This window comes from Leuciscus leuciscus, assembly GCF_965113295.1.
Source record: "Leuciscus leuciscus genome assembly, chromosome: 17".
Classification (NCBI taxonomy): domain Eukaryota; kingdom Metazoa; phylum Chordata; class Actinopteri; order Cypriniformes; family Leuciscidae; genus Leuciscus; species Leuciscus leuciscus.
The window spans coordinates 7,133,259-7,152,595 of NC_138741.1; the positions used below are offsets into that span (position 1 = coordinate 7,133,259).

General features: G+C 39.1%; 1 protein-coding gene and 1 long non-coding RNA gene across 4 annotated transcripts in view; both read left to right on the plus strand.

Annotated features, from left to right (window-relative positions):
- The window catches only part of tmem260 (transmembrane protein 260), a 40,251-nt gene extending 26,232 nt beyond the window's left edge, over positions 1 to 14,019 (plus strand). For 2 of the 3 annotated variants that reach the window (XM_082143775.1, XM_082143776.1), the window contains 9 exons: positions 626 to 712; positions 2,668 to 2,776; positions 2,870 to 3,042; positions 6,995 to 7,166; positions 7,269 to 7,408; positions 8,602 to 8,778; positions 11,514 to 11,567; positions 11,675 to 11,759; positions 13,185 to 14,019. In XM_082143775.1, coding sequence (XP_081999901.1) covers positions 626 to 712; positions 2,668 to 2,776; positions 2,870 to 3,042; positions 6,995 to 7,166; positions 7,269 to 7,408; positions 8,602 to 8,778; positions 11,514 to 11,567; positions 11,675 to 11,759; positions 13,185 to 13,439 — 1,252 coding nt within the window. In that variant the 3' untranslated portion in view covers positions 13,440 to 14,019. The remainder of the gene's footprint in view (positions 1 to 625; positions 713 to 2,667; positions 2,777 to 2,869; positions 3,043 to 6,994; positions 7,167 to 7,268; positions 7,409 to 8,601; positions 8,779 to 11,513; positions 11,568 to 11,674; positions 11,760 to 13,184) is intronic. The other variant, XR_014199332.1, reaches the window with a different exon arrangement.
- Positions 1 to 19,337, plus strand: part of LOC309479732 — a 193,993-nt gene that overhangs the window by 26,983 nt on the left and 147,673 nt on the right. The window lies entirely within an intron of this gene.

The window sequence follows — 19,337 nt, forward strand, 5'->3', positions numbered from 1 at the left end:
TACCCCTTCCATAGCCTTCCCTCTAAAACAGCAAAGCTGAACCTGCTAGGAATAACAAATCTGTTGTGTTGCACTGGCTTTGAAATGATCAGTGATGTTCACAGCGCTTCTGATGACGCTAGTGTAAGACATCATGCGAGGCTCGGGTCGTCTCCTCAGCCCACCCTCATCAAACGTTTGGGTGTCCCCAGAGAGACAGCTTAGCTTATGTCCCGCTAGTACCAATCAGCCGTTTCCCATCACCCCCCACAGCTGCCACATAGCATGATGGACAGGTGAGAACGAGAGAGGGGAACACAACAAGCATGTCACAGCATAAACCTGCCATAAGGAGCTCAAACACTCTCTCTCTCTCTCTCTCACACACGCACGCTTTCACACGACGCTTAAATAAGCTGTCAGAGAGAGATGGGTATTAAGGCACAGGCACTATCTCTTTCAGCGGGGAAATTGGCCATTGACTGGGTTTGGGATACAGATAGAAGGGAAGGCTGTCACAAAACTGCACTTAATGTTGAAAAACACTTTCAGACACTCTCACTCACTCACAGCACTTCGAGTTTGAGTCTCTGTCCATCACAAAGACATAGTGGGTGTATTGATAAGTGTGTCTCTTGTGTCTCAGGGCTCAGTGGAATCACTGTGTGAATGATCTGTCTTCCCCAGTGCTAGCGCTGACAGTTCTAGGCATTTTGCTGTCTTCCCGGAGCAGGTAAGACATAACTGAATGAGATCTGACCATCAGTTGAATGCTTAATGCCATTGAAGTGAAGAAAAGCCACACAATCTGATTCTGAAGTTTAGTTCATGTGGAGAGACTGCTGGTAAACACTATGGCAGTGTGCAGCTTTCAAAACGTCGCTTTGGTTTTTTGAGCGGTCCAACATTTCCGCTTCTGGCTCAACCAATGGCAGAACTACCAATTTGTCGGAAACCTGTTTAAATGTATCTGTTTTTGCAACTCCATGTGGTGCTGCTAGTGGCACAGATGTTTAACAAGAAGTTTGGGGTTGGTTCAATTTTTAAATGTTTTTGAAACAAATGTCTTATGCTCATGAAAGCTGCATTTATTTGACCAATAATACAGTAAAAACAGTAATATTGTGAAGTATTTCTACTTTTTCAAAATAATTGTATTATATTTTAATAATGTTTTTTAAAGATTTATTTTTGCCATTTTGCCTTTATTTAGATTATACTGTAGATAATGACAGGAATAGAAAGTTCAAAAGAACAGTATTTATTTGAAGTATAAATCTTTTGTACCATTATAAATGTCTTCACTGTACTTTTTGATCAATGTAATGCATCCTTGCTGAATAAAAGTATTAATTCCTTTAAAAAAACAACAACAACTTATTGACCCCAAAAATTGTACAATGGCTAATTCTGGTCCAGTAATCGGATAGGAGAAGTGGTTTTAGTTTTAGTGTTTATAAAGGTAAATATGGCTGTTATTTTGTACAATTATATTGTTACATATAAATAAATTATTATTCTGACATTAACTAATTGAGTTTTAATATTTTGACTAGATTGAGTTCTTTCATTAAAGGGATAGTTCACCCAAAAATGAAAACTGTCATTAATTACCCTCCTGTTTTTCCAAACCCGTAAGACTTTTGTTCATCTTCGGAACACAAATGAAGATCTTTTAAATGAAATCTGAGAGCTTTCTGTCCCTCCATTGACAGACTACACAACTACCACTTTGACGCTTCAAAAAGTTAATGAAGTGATATTAAAACTAATCCATATGAATTGAGCGGTTTAGTCCAAATTTTCTGAAGAAACTCGATCGCTTTATATAATGAACAGATTTAATTTCGGCTGTTATTCACATATAAAACATATATCAACTCGTACATCAGATATGGTAGCGACAAAGTGGTAGTTGAGGAGCTGTCAATGGAGGGACAGAAATCTCTCAGATTTCATTTAAAAGATCTTCATTTGTGATTTGAAGATGACCAAAAGTCTTGCAGGTTTGAAACGACATTAAGGGCGGAGTAATTGATGATTTTTTATTTTATTTATTTATTTATTTATTTGGGTGAACTATCCCTTTAAACATGTCGGCGTGGCTAAAAGCAACAAATTAGCTAACCATAAATGTTCAATACTAGATATTATCTTCTTGTTTATAGAAATTAATTAAAGCAGTATCAATATCACGTTCATTCTGATATTCAGTACAAAAGCAATTATGTTCAATTAAAAGGATAGTTCACCCAAAAATGAAAATTCTGTCATCATTTACTCTCCCTCATGTTGTTCCAAACCTGTATGAATTTCTTTCTTCTGCTGAACACAAAAGCAGATATTTTGAAGAATGTCAGTAACCAAACATTTGATGAACCCCATTGACTTCCAAGGTAATTTTTTTCCTACTGTAGAAGTCAGTGGGGTCCATCAACTGTTTGGTTACCCATATTCCTCAAAATATCTTCTTTTGTGTTCAGCAGAAGAAACTTCAGGGCGAGTAAATAATGACATAATTTTCATTTTTGGGTGAACTATACCTTTAAAACTCACAGGCAACTGAGTAATATATCCCAATAGTTTTGCTGTCATATTGTATATCAAATGTAGTTTCAATGTATTCATATAAGTCAATATCATCATAATTATAATTTTTTTTTTTTTTTTACTGTACGTGGCCCCCAGACTGCACTGTGTTTTTGTCTGGTTGATTGTCACCATGGTGAGCCTCTACTCTGTGTTCTTTGCCTGGAGAGCAAACCTGAACATTGAGAAGCCTCTTCTACTGGGAGTGGTGAGTTAAAGTTTAAGACACAGTTCTAACAATTATGTCTTCTATAATTTAAGATATTTCATTTCAGTGTATATACTGCATGTGTGTATGTAGGTGGAGCGCTTCTGGCTGCAGGCTGATGCTGGGGTGTGTGTTCTGGCTGGTCTGGGTCTGAGCTGGGCTGTGTGTTGGCTGAACGGGCGTCTGAGTCGGGGGACGGTGTGGAACACAGGAGCCTGGATACTCACGGCAGGCCTCATCTCACACATGATCAGCTCAAACCACAGGTGAACCGTTCACACACATGATCAGCTCAAACCACAGGTGAACCGTTCACACACATGATCAGCTCGAACCACAGGTGAACTGTTCACACACATGATCAGCTCGAACCACAGGTGAACCGTTCACACACATGATCAGCTCAAACCACAGGTGAACCGTTCACACACATGATCAGCTCAAACCACAGGTGAACCGTTCACACACATGATCAGCTCAAACCACAGGTGAACCGTTCACACACATGATCAGCTTCACACACATGATCAGCTCAAACCACAGGTGAACCGTTCACACACATGATCAGCTCAAACCACAGGTGAACCGTTCACACACATGATCAGCTCGAACCACAGGTGAACTGTTCACACACATGATCAGCTCGAACCACAGGTGAACCGTTCACACACATGATCAGCTCGAACCACAGGTGAACCGTTCACACACATGATCAGCTCGAACCACAGGTGAACCGTTCACACACATGATCAGCTCAAACCACAGGTGAACCGTTCACACACATGATCAGCTCAAACCACAGGTGAAGCGTTCACACACATGATCAGCTCAAACCACAGGTGAACCGTTCACACACATGATCAGCTCAAACCACAGGTGAACCGTTCACACACATGATCAGCTCGAACCACAGGTGAACTGTTCACACACATGATCAGCTCGAACCACAGGTGAACCGTTCACACACATGATCAGCTCAAACCACAGGTGAACCGTTCACACACATGATCAGCTCAAACCACAGGTGAACCGTTCACACACATGATCAGCTCAAACCACAGGTGAACCGTTCACACACATGATCAGCTCAAACCACAGGTGAACCGTTCACACACATGATCAGCTCAAACCACAGGTCTTGCTCAAACCACATGATCAGCTCAAACCACAGGTGAACCGTTCACACACATGATCAGCTCAAACCACAGGTGAACCGTTCACACACATGATCAGCTCGAACCACAGGTGAACCGTTCACACACATGATCAGCTCGAACCACAGGTGAACCGTTCACACACATGATCAGCTCGAACCACAGGTGAACCGTTCACACACATGATCAGCTCAAACCACAGGTGAACCATTCACACACATGATCAGCTCGAACCACAGGTGAACCGTTCACACACATGATCAGCTCAAACCACAGGTGAACCATTCACACACATGATCAGCTCGAACCACAGGTGAACCGTTCACACACATGATCAGCTCAAACCACAGGTGAACCGTTCACACACATGATCAGCTCAAACCACAGGTGAACCGTTCACACACATGATCAGCTCAAACCACAGGTGAACCGTTCACACACATGATCAGCTCAAACCACAGGTGAACCGTTCACACACATGATCAGCTCAAACCACAGGTGAACCGTTCACACACATGATCAGCTCAAACCACAGGTGAACCGTTCACACACAGTCACTTACACAGGGTGCCAGTGGACGCTATAAATCTATTCAGACGTCTTTTATTTACCTTTCAAAATTTAAAATACCTTAAATACTCTTGAAATGGAGATCTTTTTTATTTATTGGAAAGACATGAGACATTTCTATTTAGGCAGCTTCACACATGCTGGCTAGAGAATTTCTTTTCATACTGATTTGTTGAACAGCACAACAGTAAGAGATTTCATGTGTGAAAAATCAGCATATTAAAATGATTTCTGAAGGATCATGTGACTGAAGACTGGAGTAATGATGCTGAAAATTCAGCTTTGATCACAGGAATAAATTACATTTTAAAATATATTAAAATTCAAAACAGTTTTTTTTAAATAGTAATAATACTTTACAATATGACACTTTTTACTGTATTTTTGGTCAAATAAATGCTGCCTTTGTGAGCTTGAGAGACAGTTATAATATTGAATACCATCAAAAGGCTAAAATATCAGTTCAAATATTTTGTATAATTGTGTCATTGACAGCCATAGGTTTCCTACATAGAGTTATTTAATGTATAATTTCTCGTATTGTCTCTTTTTCAAAAGTCTTTGACCACCTGCCATTAGCCCTTACTTATAATATTTACTGTATGTCCATTCCATCTATTAAATTCAACCATGATTTCTCCCCATAATCAGTGCAGAAAATAAAAAAGCTTAAATATCCATTTTTGTAATCGTGGATCTAGAAAATCCAAACAAATGTAGATATCATGTATTATTTGCTGTCTAAATACTGATTACTTTGCAGTGGGCCTATCAGTGTGCAGTAACATCTCAGACTCACTGAACCTTTGAACGTTTGAGTTTTTTGTATATTTGTGGTCGATCATCCAGACCATGGCAGTCACTCTCTGAATTCCTCATTTCCTCCATGCTTCAACACACATCAAAGCAAAAGCTCTCTTGCACTCTTCTGCAGCTTTGACTCTATGCTTGATTAGCCGTCCTGGCCACGCTAGTCATGCAGATTAAAGCAGCCGAGTTCTGTGCTTGATTAGACATCCTAGCCACGGCAGTCATGTAGATTAGAGCGGTGAGGTTTGGTACATCGCTGACACAAACTGGCGCTTTGATCAGTGTTGAGACTGACGCTCTTGTCAGCGCTCATCACACCTGTCCAAGACTGATTACAGCCGAGAGATGTTCCACCTCATCACCGCTCACAGAAAAACACAGGAACTGACTTCAGAACAGCTGGAAGAAAGAGAATGTCATGGATCCTTACACTTTTGTGCAAACTCTTCAGAGTAAACATCACTGCTGATGTGGTTGAAGCATTTGTACTTTTACACACTCAGCTCACAAACATTTGTATCACTTTCAGCTCGCAAATTTCCTAGATGTTCTACAACAAACTTTGTTTTACTAAAGACTTTTACAAACAGGCATTATTAGCCAAAATTGGGATTTCGGAGGTTCAATAATTACTAAAATCTGCTGGTGACTCTCGTGCACTGTGACACAACTCCACAATCACACATAAAAGGGCAACAATTACTTATGTAAACCCTTTTGTTTACCATATACACACATTTTCTATGAAGAATAAACAAATAAAAAGTCCAGGTATGTTTCCCCCCTAAATTAGTTCTTAAAAGAACAGTATTTAATCATATTTATTCATGTGCAACAATGTATAAATAAATAAATAAACAAAAGGGGGTTGCTAGGTGGTATTTTTAGGTAGAAATTTTCACCTAAGATATTAATAAATATATATTTAAGATAATATTTTAACAATTTGCTTTAGTTTGCAATAACAATATAAAAGGCAATTGTTTAATTTATAAAGCAATATGTAATTTTGTTGTCTTTGCAATATTTCATTAAAATGTGTTATGTAAAGCAATTCATATTTATATAATATTAATACATACATGAAATTATTTAGATTTATATTGTAGGAAGAGCCTCTCTTAAGAGGATCATATTTGGGGCAATATAATTTATATTCTATTATAGTTTTTATTCATATTTGAATCGGCTTTTTAAAAATATAATTTTATATTTTATATTAATATAATTTTATTTTATATATTATTTTATCATTTTAATGTGTTTTTGTCATTTTTATTTTTTAAATATCACTACTTAGCAATAATTTATTTTTATTTATTTCCATTTATTTTTGTTTTACATTTTTACAACGTTTTTCTTGCAAATATTTGTTTTATTTTATTTCATGTGTAGCAAAAATATTTTTAATAGTAATTTTATTTTTAAAAAAAATTTTTTTTATTAATATATTTTTTTAAATAATCATTTTATTTTTTAGGTAATGATAATAACTCTGATTCGGGGTCCTTGGCATCAAAGAGTAAAAAAAAAACTCTGCTGTATATAGATAATTATACATTATACAAAATGCTGTTGTCACGCAATTTAACCCCTGACTGCCACTCAAGTGTTTTCATGCTACATTTTATACTTGGTATTTTCAAAGTGTTTTTTTTCTGTCTGTGTGTGTGTGTGTGGACAGAGAGTGTGATCAGAGCGGTAATGACGTCGTGGACAGGTTTGCTCGTGAGGTTGTGATGTCATTTCCGGAGGGCTCGTTGGTTCTGACTCGTGGTGATCTCCCGGGAAACACGCTTCGCTACCTCCACTACTGCCAGGGTCTCCGGCCCGACCTCAGCCTTGTTGACCAGGAGGTCCGTAATCCAGCATGTCTCATTTATTTCAGCCATATATATACTACTCTATCACTGTTTTTCAATTGTAAACTTGTAAAAACTGTCATTATATTTACGCAGATGATGACGTATAGCTGGTATGTGGCAAAACTCCAGAAGCACTTGCCTGGAGTCACGTTTCCTGGCCGCTGGTGGGATCCGGTCAACAGCACAGAGAAGAAAACCTTCAGCATTGAGCAGTTTCTCAAGCACAATATGCAGTAAGATTAACACACATTGGACTATGTTCACATTCAAAGGCCCTCAATGTATATCCACTGACTTTCTCATTTAAATAGTAATTTTTGTATATTTTTACTATTTGCTGAATGCACTAGAGTTTAACAAACCAATTACACATCTTCTATTAGCCCTTATACCACACTGGAAGAGCAAAGCAAATGCACAATCTGTCCTGCCTCCCTCCACCAGACGGCAGTATTTCCTTGGTAAAGCTCCCGGCCTCTGAGAGGGGGGCAATAAACACAACAATCATTTCCCTGGGAAGTAGAACGGAGAGAATAAGGAATAAATACTTGAGAAAAACAAGCAGCAATCTGCTTGTTTAGTTAAGAGAGACAGTTGCCAGGTGTATCCCATGATTCAAGATCTGTAATGGCTCTAACAAAACAGACAGGCTTAGAAGCTTTCCCAGTCTACTTCTCAATACTTCAATTATTATAATATTACATGTAATAGTACCTGTTTCTATAGCATTTTAATGTTTTTTTTATTTTGTTTCATCTAGGCTGGATTATGCAGAGGATGAAAGTATAGATTTATACTTTTTATTTTACCAATTTATTTTAGTTTTCCTATTAAACATGCTATTAAACATGTTGCTCGGTAACAAACAGCAGCCAAACACTCGGTTACACTTTATTTGAAGATGTCTGTGTTAAAGAGTAATATTAATTAACTATGTCTACTTACTATAGGGTTAGGATTAGGTTTTGGTTTAGGGTTAGTTGCATGTAATTATGCATAATTTATAGTTATTTCTATAGTAACTACATATAATGTGTAACAAGGACACAGTAAAATACAGTATTACCAAACACTCTATAGCAGCAATGTTTAATAATAAGTTAAGTGTTAACATTATAACAACAACAAGCAATGTTACTGTTCATTATATACCACATAAAGAGATCTTTGGTTTATGTACCTTTAATAATGAATATATATCGCAACTTCATTTGCGATTTGAATGTACATTGACTGTAGATCAGTAGGTCATTATTTGAATGTACATAAATCAGTAAAGCATTATATCATGTAATAACATGTGTTGTTATAGTTTTACTAATGAACATTATTATGAAGTTTTACCCACTCATTAAAAACTCTGCACTCAGAGCGATGCCATGTTGTTCTGACTGATGGTCAGTCTTTGCTCTGGGTTTGTCTACAGCAGGCCTGTGTTTGTATGCATCGGTCTAACCGAGGGTGACCCCAGCTGGGAGAGGAGTTTCTCTCGTTGGCCCTGGGGCGTCTGTGAGCAGTTGGTACCTGTCAAGACCCCTTTTGACCCTGAAAAATGGGCCCAAAAAACACTTGACCTTTACAACTGGAGCCAGCCACATGACAGGTAGCACGTCATTTTTGTTTGTGGTTAACTAGGGAATGACTTTTATGACCTTGTAGGCCATAATATGTTCTGTTAATATGTAGATTGAAATGTTTCTAGATGCACTAGAAACACTAGATGCAGTAAAATGCCAACAAATTTGATTCAGTTTCAAACTAATTATGATTAAAGGAGCAGATTATTGATAAATTAAGAGTTAAATTTGTACAGTTCCTTGCACAATACTATGTCATGACCTTTAAAACACTTTTACCATAATGCATGATTTGTAAACTAATACATTTTGACATTTGCATCACATAACCAGCTCCATATATGGCTTTTCTGATGAGTAAACTTGCTCAGTAGCTCACATGATACAGCATTAACCGTTTAGCACCACTCACCGGGCATTTCATTTCCGAACTGCCATGATACGTACAACAACCAACATAATACAACATAAAGCAGTCAGAGAAAATTGAACAAGCTGTTTAGTGACAGTCACTGGACATTTCACACTGTTGGGTCGTAAAACATGCCACAAGCGTCGCAATGTCATGTTGCCAAAATGTACCCACAGACACTTTTTTTTCATGACACTAGGGTGTTAAAAAAAAAAAACTTAATTTGCAATGGAGAAAAAAACGAAATGGCTTATAGCGCCTCTTGTGAACGAGTCACCGCAAACTTTACTTGGAGCGTCGTATTCTAGGTTTAGCAGAAATGTAGGCAGAGTCACGTGTTTCCAGCCTGGCTTGATAATATATACCATGATACTAAATAATTACCTTTTTCATGTATCATAGCATTCACATGATACATAAGGTTGGTACTTCCATGGTGCATGTCCAAAAAACATGGCTATTACTTCAAAAGTCCATGCTCCAGTTGTTTTTAACCATATAATATGAGATAGAAACATTATGATAATGGAGAGAATAACTACTATGTAGTTCCCTATATAGGCAAGATGATCAATTAAACATTTTGTCAAACAGCCAGGTTTGGCTCAGCTATGCTCTGATTTTGTAAAATAAATAAATTATGAGGTTGATAAAAAATTCAGCTCCAAAACTTTTGAATCAATGTTTCTTAACTCCAATGTCAGCTCAGCTTGTTGCCTTTTTAGGGCAGTATACTGTAGAGAACTGGTTTAGCCTGTGGCTAGAATTGCTTAGGTTATGGGTTTGATTCCAAGGGTACACACATACCGATAAAATGAAGCATGTGCCCAATGAATAAATGCATATGTAAATAAACGTTTGAAATGATACTGGTCAATTTACTGTCAGGTTCATCACTAGTCTGAGCATCATTACCAGGTGCGCCCCAGCATTATTCTCACCCCTCATGCATCTCCACTGAAGTGTTTTCACCGATATTAAAGTGTACTTAAACACTGCTCTGACTCCATGCTGTGCAGACAGCCTTCGTTTCCAGCTTCAAAGTCGTTATTAGTCCGCTGACCCCACCCTAATGACTTTCTAAACTGCGGCGTGTCAATATCTGTGTATAAAGTGAAATTAGTTCTAGTCTCCAGCACTGAGGCTCTCTGCAGCCGGCTGGTATTCAGCAAGTTAATCGGGGTTGAATGGTGTGACATTACTCTCCTCTCACCCACTACAAGCGTGTCCATCCCTGCCTGCCAGCCAAATATTAGCGGGGAAGTCACACGCTAAAATATTCCTTTGAAGGAGAGGCCGCACGTTTATGAGCGATGTAGTGGAAAGGAAGAAATGCAGAAATATATGGGTCGTTCACCAGAGAGACAGAGAGAGAGAGAGCTTCCAAAGACAGGCGAGGTTGAAGATCAGCTGTTGTATGGTTTGAAGATATGCAGAATATGATTCGCTGGATTATTGGCTTGTATTTCAAGTCTGTACTCGACAAGACTGCTTTGATGCCAATCTGAATATACATAAAAAGTAATAATGCGTACAAAATGATTTCTTTCTTTACTCTTCATCAACTTGTTATGTTATGAAAGGATCACATAGAGGAAGCTTTGACGTAATATCCAGATGATTAACTAAGGGTGTGTTCACACTTGTAGTTCGGTTCGCTTGGTTCAGACCAAAAAAAACCCCAACAACATTTAGTTCTGGTCCGCTTAGCGTTCACATTGCCATTTTTAACACCAAACCTAAATGCATATGGATATGTTCACAACCTGACTGGTCGGATTTTATTATTATTATTATTTCTTACCGAACATCCAAAACAATGCTGTGTGCTGGGCTAAATGCGCTCGCTGTGTGTGCGTAGCCTTCATGTGATGGGATTTTGACCAGCTGAGAACTCGTGAAGAGCTTATAAAATGTGTAAAGGAGTCAAAACAGTGGCAGGAATGCCTCCGTCACACACACAAACACAGATCTGCTGCGAGGAGACGCGGTTCTGATGCCTGTACTGAGCATTCTGTCCTTTTTAGGGTCACATCTTGTGACATCATGTTTCATTTTTGGTTCGTTTACATGTATTTGGTCCATGTTGCATTCATATTTCATTTGAACCGCACCAGAGTTGGTTTGGAAGCGGACCGAGACCCATCTTTTCAGCGGTCTCGTCTCTGTTTGTTTGTTTGGTGCACCAGGGTTCGGATGGCAGCGTTCACACTTATTCAAATGAACCGCACTAACAGAGCAATCGCACCAGGGTTCGTTTTAATCGAACCAAACATGCCAAGTGTGAACACACCCTAAATAGCTAATTAAATGACATTACATAGATTTTGTTTTATTCCACCCTATCAGCTTCCACCCTGGCTCCTGGGAGAGAGTTGCTAATGAGGAGATGTGGCAGGCCAGGTAATACTTCCCTCATCACTGTCAGCTTCATTGTTCGGTCTTGTGTTTTAGTGACAAGATCTTCATATATAGCTACATGTTTATACTTAGGTGCTTTTACTTTTTAGGATGAAGACAGCCTTCTTCCTATTTGACCTGGCTGAGAACATGGAAAGAGAACAGCAGGCCCGTCTCTATGAGCTGTCTTACTATGTGAGTAGGAAATTAAATCATACATTTTTGGAATTACAGTGCTTGCAAAACAGCGCTATATAAATGTATATTCATGTAATGTCAATATTTTCAACTTTTTCCTCTTGAAGTCAGCGTGAAATGAAATCCTTTTTTCCCTTTATCCTTTTCTAAATGCATGTTAAATGTCTTATTGTGAACAATTTTCTTTTTTTGACCTTGTAATGTTTAATCAAAATGTCATAACTGGACCTTCCAGTGAAAATGACAGACTTCGCTCTGGTGACGTATGTAGGACTTTTTAAAATTCATTTAAACCCTGCCCCTGCAAGCTTAAGCTCATCTTCCTCTATTTTTGATAGCCCCATATCTCAAAATCCAATCAACAACCGATACATAAAACCAAGCAACAAATGTTTTCTTCTTTGATAATCTGTTTTATATGGATGCTTGTTTCTGCCACTGAATAAAAAATAAAAAAGGTAATTGACTTATCTCACAATTCTGACTTTTTCCCCTGCAATTTTGAGTTTATGTCCTGCAATTCTTACTTCTTTTCTCAGAATTGTGAGATATAAAGTCACAATTATGAGTTATCAAATCAAATTCTGAAGGAAAATATATCACACAATTCTGACTTTATGACTCTCGCAATCGTTTATATCACAATTCTGAGAAAATGAAATGAAAACTCTTTTTGAGAAAAAAAAACAAACTGAAATTGTGAGAGGAAAAGTTAGAATTGTGATATAACATATTCGCATATTTTATTCTGTGGAGGAAACAAGCTTCCATAGATTTATTTGGGTGTACATCACAATTTGAAATAAAAATCTGTCGCTACTTGCATTTTTTTATGACTTTAACAGATTTTTGTAGTTAAATTTAGTTTGGTTTAAACTCTTTTTTTTGTTTTTGTTGATAATTTCAGTTAGGTGTGCATTTCATTTTAAATATTTTAATAAGAACTTTAAGTTTGAAGATTGAAAGTCTCCATTTGGCACACTTTGCTAGAATGTTCACCATCCAAAATTCACCCAATAGAAATGTGCATGTTGAATTTTTCATGTTTTAATGTCAGAAAACGATGCACACTGAGCATCATTACAGCAGCAAAGCAGCACTAATGCAGCATTATACACAGAATCAAAACCTAAAACCTAAGCTTACCTAAAACCTTTAACACTTTTCTTTTGCTACTACCTTGCAAGCTCTGCTATTACCTTCAGGAAATGAACATGTAGTTTGTCAGCATGATGCGTCACGTGAGATTATTTGTCTTGTGCAAATAACCTTTTAAATCTTATACAAATATATTATATATTTGTATAAAACTTAAAAGGATTTTATAAAACAACATTGAGTAAGCAGTTAAACACACATTATAGACGACATTATCTTTAAGTTAAATTAATTGAAATCTTTGTGGTATTTTTTTATTAACAGCTGTATTGTCAAATAGTGGATGCCCAGGTAGACTACCCAGCGAATTGGGATAAGAACCTGGCTCTTGCCGCAGAACGTCTTCTCCAATCAGGGGGCAGAGGTTACGGTCTGGATTCCCTCCTGAGTCGCAGCATCCGCCACTTCAGCCGTTACCTTCAGAGAGAACCCACCGATCCCCAGAGCAAAGCCATCCGCTCCATCATCACACACCTCAGGAAAGAGCGGGACAAACTCAGAGACAGACGGAAGGGTTGACACAGGAAGTGACACAAATTGTCTGAAACAACTCAGAGAGCCTTCAAAACACTTAAAACACCTACGACACATAGGTGTAGATAGCACAAGAAGGTAAGAGGGAGGGTTATAAATATAAAGAGCCATAAAGAGAAAATACATAGACCATGTTTAATGTGTATTTTACAAACACAAAATGCTAAAATGGGTCAATATGTCCCCATTTGATGTCCCCATGAGTTAAGAACTTTTATATTGTAGGGTATGAGCTACTTATCCATAACCGCATCATTGTAACATTCATTTAGTTTAATTTCATTAACAATATGATTTATTGGTCAGTTTTACAAAAATCAGGGATTCATTATATTTCCTCAACATGCTAAAGTCAAACACCCAAGACCTATTGTTTTCCATAGAATATGGCTGTTGTTATTTCATTGTTATAGTTAACCTTTGCCAATTTCTGTCCAACATGAGGAGAATTTCCACAGTGAATGTAAGGGACTCAAACTTCTGAAGTGGAACTCCTAATAGAATTTGCTATATCTGTGTGTGTGTGTCTCTTTTGTAATAAAATTTCACACTTTCAATATGTTAATATCCATTGAGTTGATGATCAAAGGTGTGCTGAACCTCAAATCTCACCTCTATCAATCTTTCCCTCTCTTCTCTTTTTGAGTAATTATTCTTTGCCCCCTGCTGTCAGGCATGTCTCTCTCTCACTTTAGGATCACAAAGGTCTGAGATTGAGATTGAGGGAGGGTGGGCACAACCATAAGAGATTAAGAATGACCCATTAATCTGGGACAGATTTGAAAATGCAGCATCCTTTTCCCTGTCGCTTTTTTCCTGCTCTGTCTCTTCCCCATCATTTTCCAAAACAGTTCTAATTCTCTTTAATGCAGAGGTCTTCAACAGTCCCCTAGGGAGTCCGCCAACTATTATTTGATTCTGAACGATTATTGAACTCTACATTCTGATTGCGTTTTTGCTTACTTTGTAAGATAAACTAAATTTGATTCTGTGTTGTCGGCACTTGATGACAAGTGTAAAAGACGAAACCTTTACAGAAACGATGATATACGTTATTAAGGGGAGGGCAGCGACAATCAGCTGGTTTGGGATTCTTGAAGAATGGTTTCATCCTGAGTTCAGGATGTCAGCTACACCTTATCACAATATATATAACATTTCCCTTTCTCATGTACATTCATCTCTTCTTCCACTGAGCTGCTTTCTCTCAGTCCCTCTCCGTCCCTGTTTTTTTGCCTCTCTCTCATCTGAGGGATTGTGTGAACCCATGGAATCGCCGTGACCGTGGATGCAGGCAGGGAGCCACAGCAACACTGGAATGTGGGGTGCCTGAGCAGATAAGAGCTGAGAACCCAGCCAGGGAGAGGGAGCAAAGACAAGCAAGCGAGAAGTAATAAGTACATAGGATGGTGTACATGGCACGATAGGACAGAGTTAGACGGGAAGAGCTAGAAAGAGGCGAATGGACACTGACAAGACAGAAATGAAATCGCAGCACAGGGACTTGGAGACAAAAGAAGGGAAGGTAAGAGAGAGGCCCACGAGTGGTAAACTCTGAGAAGGAGCCAAAGAGAGCAGTGCAGTTGCACACACACACACACATAACATGGGAAGCCAGCCTTATTCCTCTTTGCATTTCATTTACATCCCTGGCTGTATCGACCAATCGGATTGGGAGCAAAGCCCGAGGCTTAGGAGGGGAATAAAAAGACAAAAATGCCTTCGCTGCTCTCATCCCTCTCTGATAATACCCCGTCTGTTTCTCCTTTCTCCTCCGCACCCGGAGAGAAGTAGATACTGTCCGAAATGCCATAGCAGAAGCGACACCTCCGCTCCCTATGCTTTGCCGATAGACCTCGCCAGCAGTGGGCCTGAAAAGGGGGCTTTAGCTGCGGGGCCAATCTCCTCTACTTCCTCCTGCTGAGGGAGTGGAAGGAAGGGATGGAGGACAGTGGAGGAGGATGGAGACACAATATGTGGAATTGGCATGCGTCACATTTCAGACTGGAAGAAATGAAACTTGTCCAGTGTGGCAGATCACTCTCTGTTTAGACATGCTTTTCTTGTGTCTGTAACCGAAGGCCACTGTCTTCCTGCCCGGTCAGTCAATGACTGTATGAATTTGTGTATGAAGGTACCAGCGTTGTCCAGTTCTGCTCCAGTTGAGCCACCTTCCTGCAGGGTTTAGCTCCAACCTGCTCTAAAACATCTGCCTGGAAGTTTATAAAAATCCTGAAGACATTGATTTGTCAGTTTAGATGTGGGGTTGGAGGAAGGTGGCCGTTTAGGTGCAGGACTGGACATCCCTCTCCTGATGTAACTCGACCAAATATCTCAGAAACTGTACTGAATCTCTTTCTGCCAGAAGAAAACGAGATGCTGCCTGGCCCTTATCTTCTCACTGCGCTCCAATATAACCCTTCTGTTTTTGACCCTACAAACAATCCCCAAAGACCTGTCATCTGCCTCACTATCATCCCTCTTCCTAAAGTCTGCCTTCTCCATATCCTCATATCTTTCTTCATTAAACCTCTGAACAATGGAACGAGATATGAGAGGGATTAGGCTGAGGCAGAGATTGTCTCCATTTCTCTGGATTGATTCTTGAACCTGTGTTTAATCCCTGGCCTTGGACCCACATAGCTGTGGTTGACTGTCTGGGGTGGGCTTTGGAAGCTGGTTGAGGGGGAAGAGATGAAAACTATGGGCTGCTGTACTGGGGGTGATACTGAGCAGCTCATGTCTGTGTTGTTCCCGGTGTCTTTGGAAAGCCCTGATAGGAATGAGGCCATGGAGGAGTCATTGAATGAATAGATGAATTGTATCCACCGGCTAGAGTGCTTCAAGACAGTAGGTTGGGTCCCTTTGATGATTTCAGTGTAGGCAATGTGTGTACTGTATGTGAGTGTGTTTGAAAGCCTGTGGATACCTGAACACATAATCTTATTCTGAACATGTAGACTTTGGTCATTTCCATGAGTGACAAATGCGTTCAACCAAATTAACTCCCCCCCAAAAAAACTAATTTTCATAGTGTAGAGAATTGAACCAAGGTATATATTTTTTGATTAATTTATCAATTCCACCGTAAGTTGCTCCCACCAGCTCTGTAGTTTAGGAAAGGCCCATAACTTACAATTTTAGGGTCCAGGACAGAAGTTGTTTAATCGTACTATAGGTAGGTCTTTCTCCCTGGGAACAAGTGATAGACCAGAGTTCTTCAACACCTGAAAGGCCATTGTCCTGCAGAGTTTACTTCCAAACCTGATCAATCTTACCTGCTTAAGACATTGATCAGGTGTGTTTGATTAGAGTTGGAGCTGAAGTCTACAGGACATTAGCCCTCAAGAAACACAGTTGAACAGCTCTGTATAAAATAATACCAAAGAAGACATTATTTGAACATCTTAGTAACAGGACAAGCTGCCAAACAATTTCTTTCTTTTTTCTTTTCTTTCTTTCTTTTTTTTTTTTTGGCTGTACAGATTATTTTCTAAATGTGGAATATCAGATTCGAGTGTGAACTGGTCACGTTCCTAAACTGACCCACATGCGCAAAAGAAAAAAACACAGAAGTTATTGAAGTAAGTGTTTAAGCGTTCATTTATAAGGTGATGTGCTGCTGAAGCCAGTGAATTTGTTGTGTAGGCCATAAGGAAGGAGGGAGGAAGCAGACAATTTTTTTCTTGTACAGTTTTTCCAAGTTTTGCTTGTATAGAGAGCTGTGTAACTTATGAGTGATATATACTTATGAGTGTAACAGCTCACCGTCCACCGACTAACTTCACTGCCATCTTCCATATTCACTGAGTGACCGAACTTCCAGTATGTAAAATCTTTGGAGTGACTCCCATCAGCGCAGAATTGTGATGAATGATGAATTGTGATATGACCGTTCAGACTGAGGTCTCATTGCAAAACTTCAGACCTGTATCTGATATATGACCATGTACGTAAGTGGCCCAAATCAGAATCGAAAAGAACAGTTTCCATGTGGCTTGTGCTGTTCTCACTGTTATGTAAAAAACAGATCCAAGCAAAAAAAAAAGAAGGATTTTGCCAACTTTTGCGAGTAGTCTGGACCGTAGCTGTAACTTATATCACTCATGCATACTGTTTAAGACCAGCTTATAAAATATCCGTCTGCATTCAATCATTTGTACAACTGAGCAACAGGCCACACTGTGATAAGACCACTGTGATCCTTTTGGAATATCAAAAGATACTAAAGATACTATGACCAACAGCCGTTTCATAAAAGATCCTTAGCTTTGCAGCTTAACATAGGAATAGCCTCATTTTCTGATACTTGTATAGGTCTATTTAAATAATGGTGAGGTAAACTCACAAATTAAACACCTTTATGAATGCCTGCAGGCTCTGAAAAAATATGTCTCATTGTACAAAAAAAAAAAAACCCTCAGAAAGGGTGAGATGATATCTTACCTTTCATGTGATGAGTTGCTCTAAGTGAGTGGATGTGTGTTTGTGTGTGTGTGCCCAGAGCAGTGTTTCCAATTAAACGGACCTGTCTTCCTTCTCCCTCCGGTTCTAATTTTGTGCCACATTAAAGGAGTGCGACGCCATTGAGGACACAGAGCCACATTTTCATAATTTGCTGCCTGAACGTGCTTGCATCTGTGGCTGTGAATGCATGCCTGAGGAAGAGGAACAGCCACCATCCACTGAGAAAGAGAAACAATATTCATAGCTGCAATATCAAGTATGTTTTCTCTAATTTACTGGTCGATGATGAGACGAGACACAGACAGATGCCTCATTCTATTTCTGACAAACTCCACATGCTTTCTCTACTTCCCAACAAACGCACAAATGGTTTTGGAAAGTTCTCTTTGACGTGTTCAGAGTAGAAAATCTCAAGCTGTTGCAGTGCAATATGACAACGATCATGCCTGGTGTAGACATGCTGGTCTAAAGGTAGTATACAACATGAATGCTGTAAGTCTTAAGACACACAATAACTTTTTGTAATGGACGGAAGTGGTGGTTTGAATATGAGAAGTGAAAATAACATTTAAAAATTGAGTGATCATTTTTGTGTGAATTATTCTTTTAAACTCCCCGAAAATAAAATCGTGTTTGGATCCAAACAGCTTGTTTTAATAAAATACCAAGTCCAGCTTGTTCATTACAGCCATGTTGATGGTCAATCAATGGATTAACTTAGAAGGTTTCTGCATACTGTAGTTTCATTGGTTTACATTTAATCAGGGATTGCTTGGTTGACACTTTTTCATCATTTCTTGTGGAAAATATTTGTGAAGGGCTTAAACGGATGAATCACGTTCTGAAAAGTTTACATTTCCACCCTGACAGACAGGAGCTAATCGCAGCATTGGGGGAACATTGGGAAAATGTTTCATAATGGGCAGACACCGGCTAATCTAAAAAGCTCCCCATTTACAAATGGAAATCCCAGGATCCAATTGGGCTAATGAAGAGAGTTGAGCGGGATAATACGATGTGCTGTAATGCTGTGTAAGAGGCCTGTAATGTTGTGTTGGTGGTGAAGCCTCTGTGCTATGAGTTGTGTGACTGACTGGAGAGACTTCCAGAGCCCGAAGGCCTGGCTGCGACTCTCAGCGCCTGCCTCAAGAGACCTCTTCCTAGTAAGATCTGTCTTTCTCACCCTTTTGGAGGAGGAGGGAATTCGGCATGCTGAAGTGGTGCAGAATGGACTCTCCTCTGATCTCTTGCCCCATCCGTTCCTACTGTTCTCCATCTGTTTTTCAGTTTCAGACGTGGGTTCGAACAGAAAATGAACTGAATGAGTCTGTACTGTACATTTTCAGTCTTTCTCCATGTGTTACTCTCGCTTGTTGTCCCGCTTGCACTCGTTTCTCTAGTACTATGTGAGAAGCG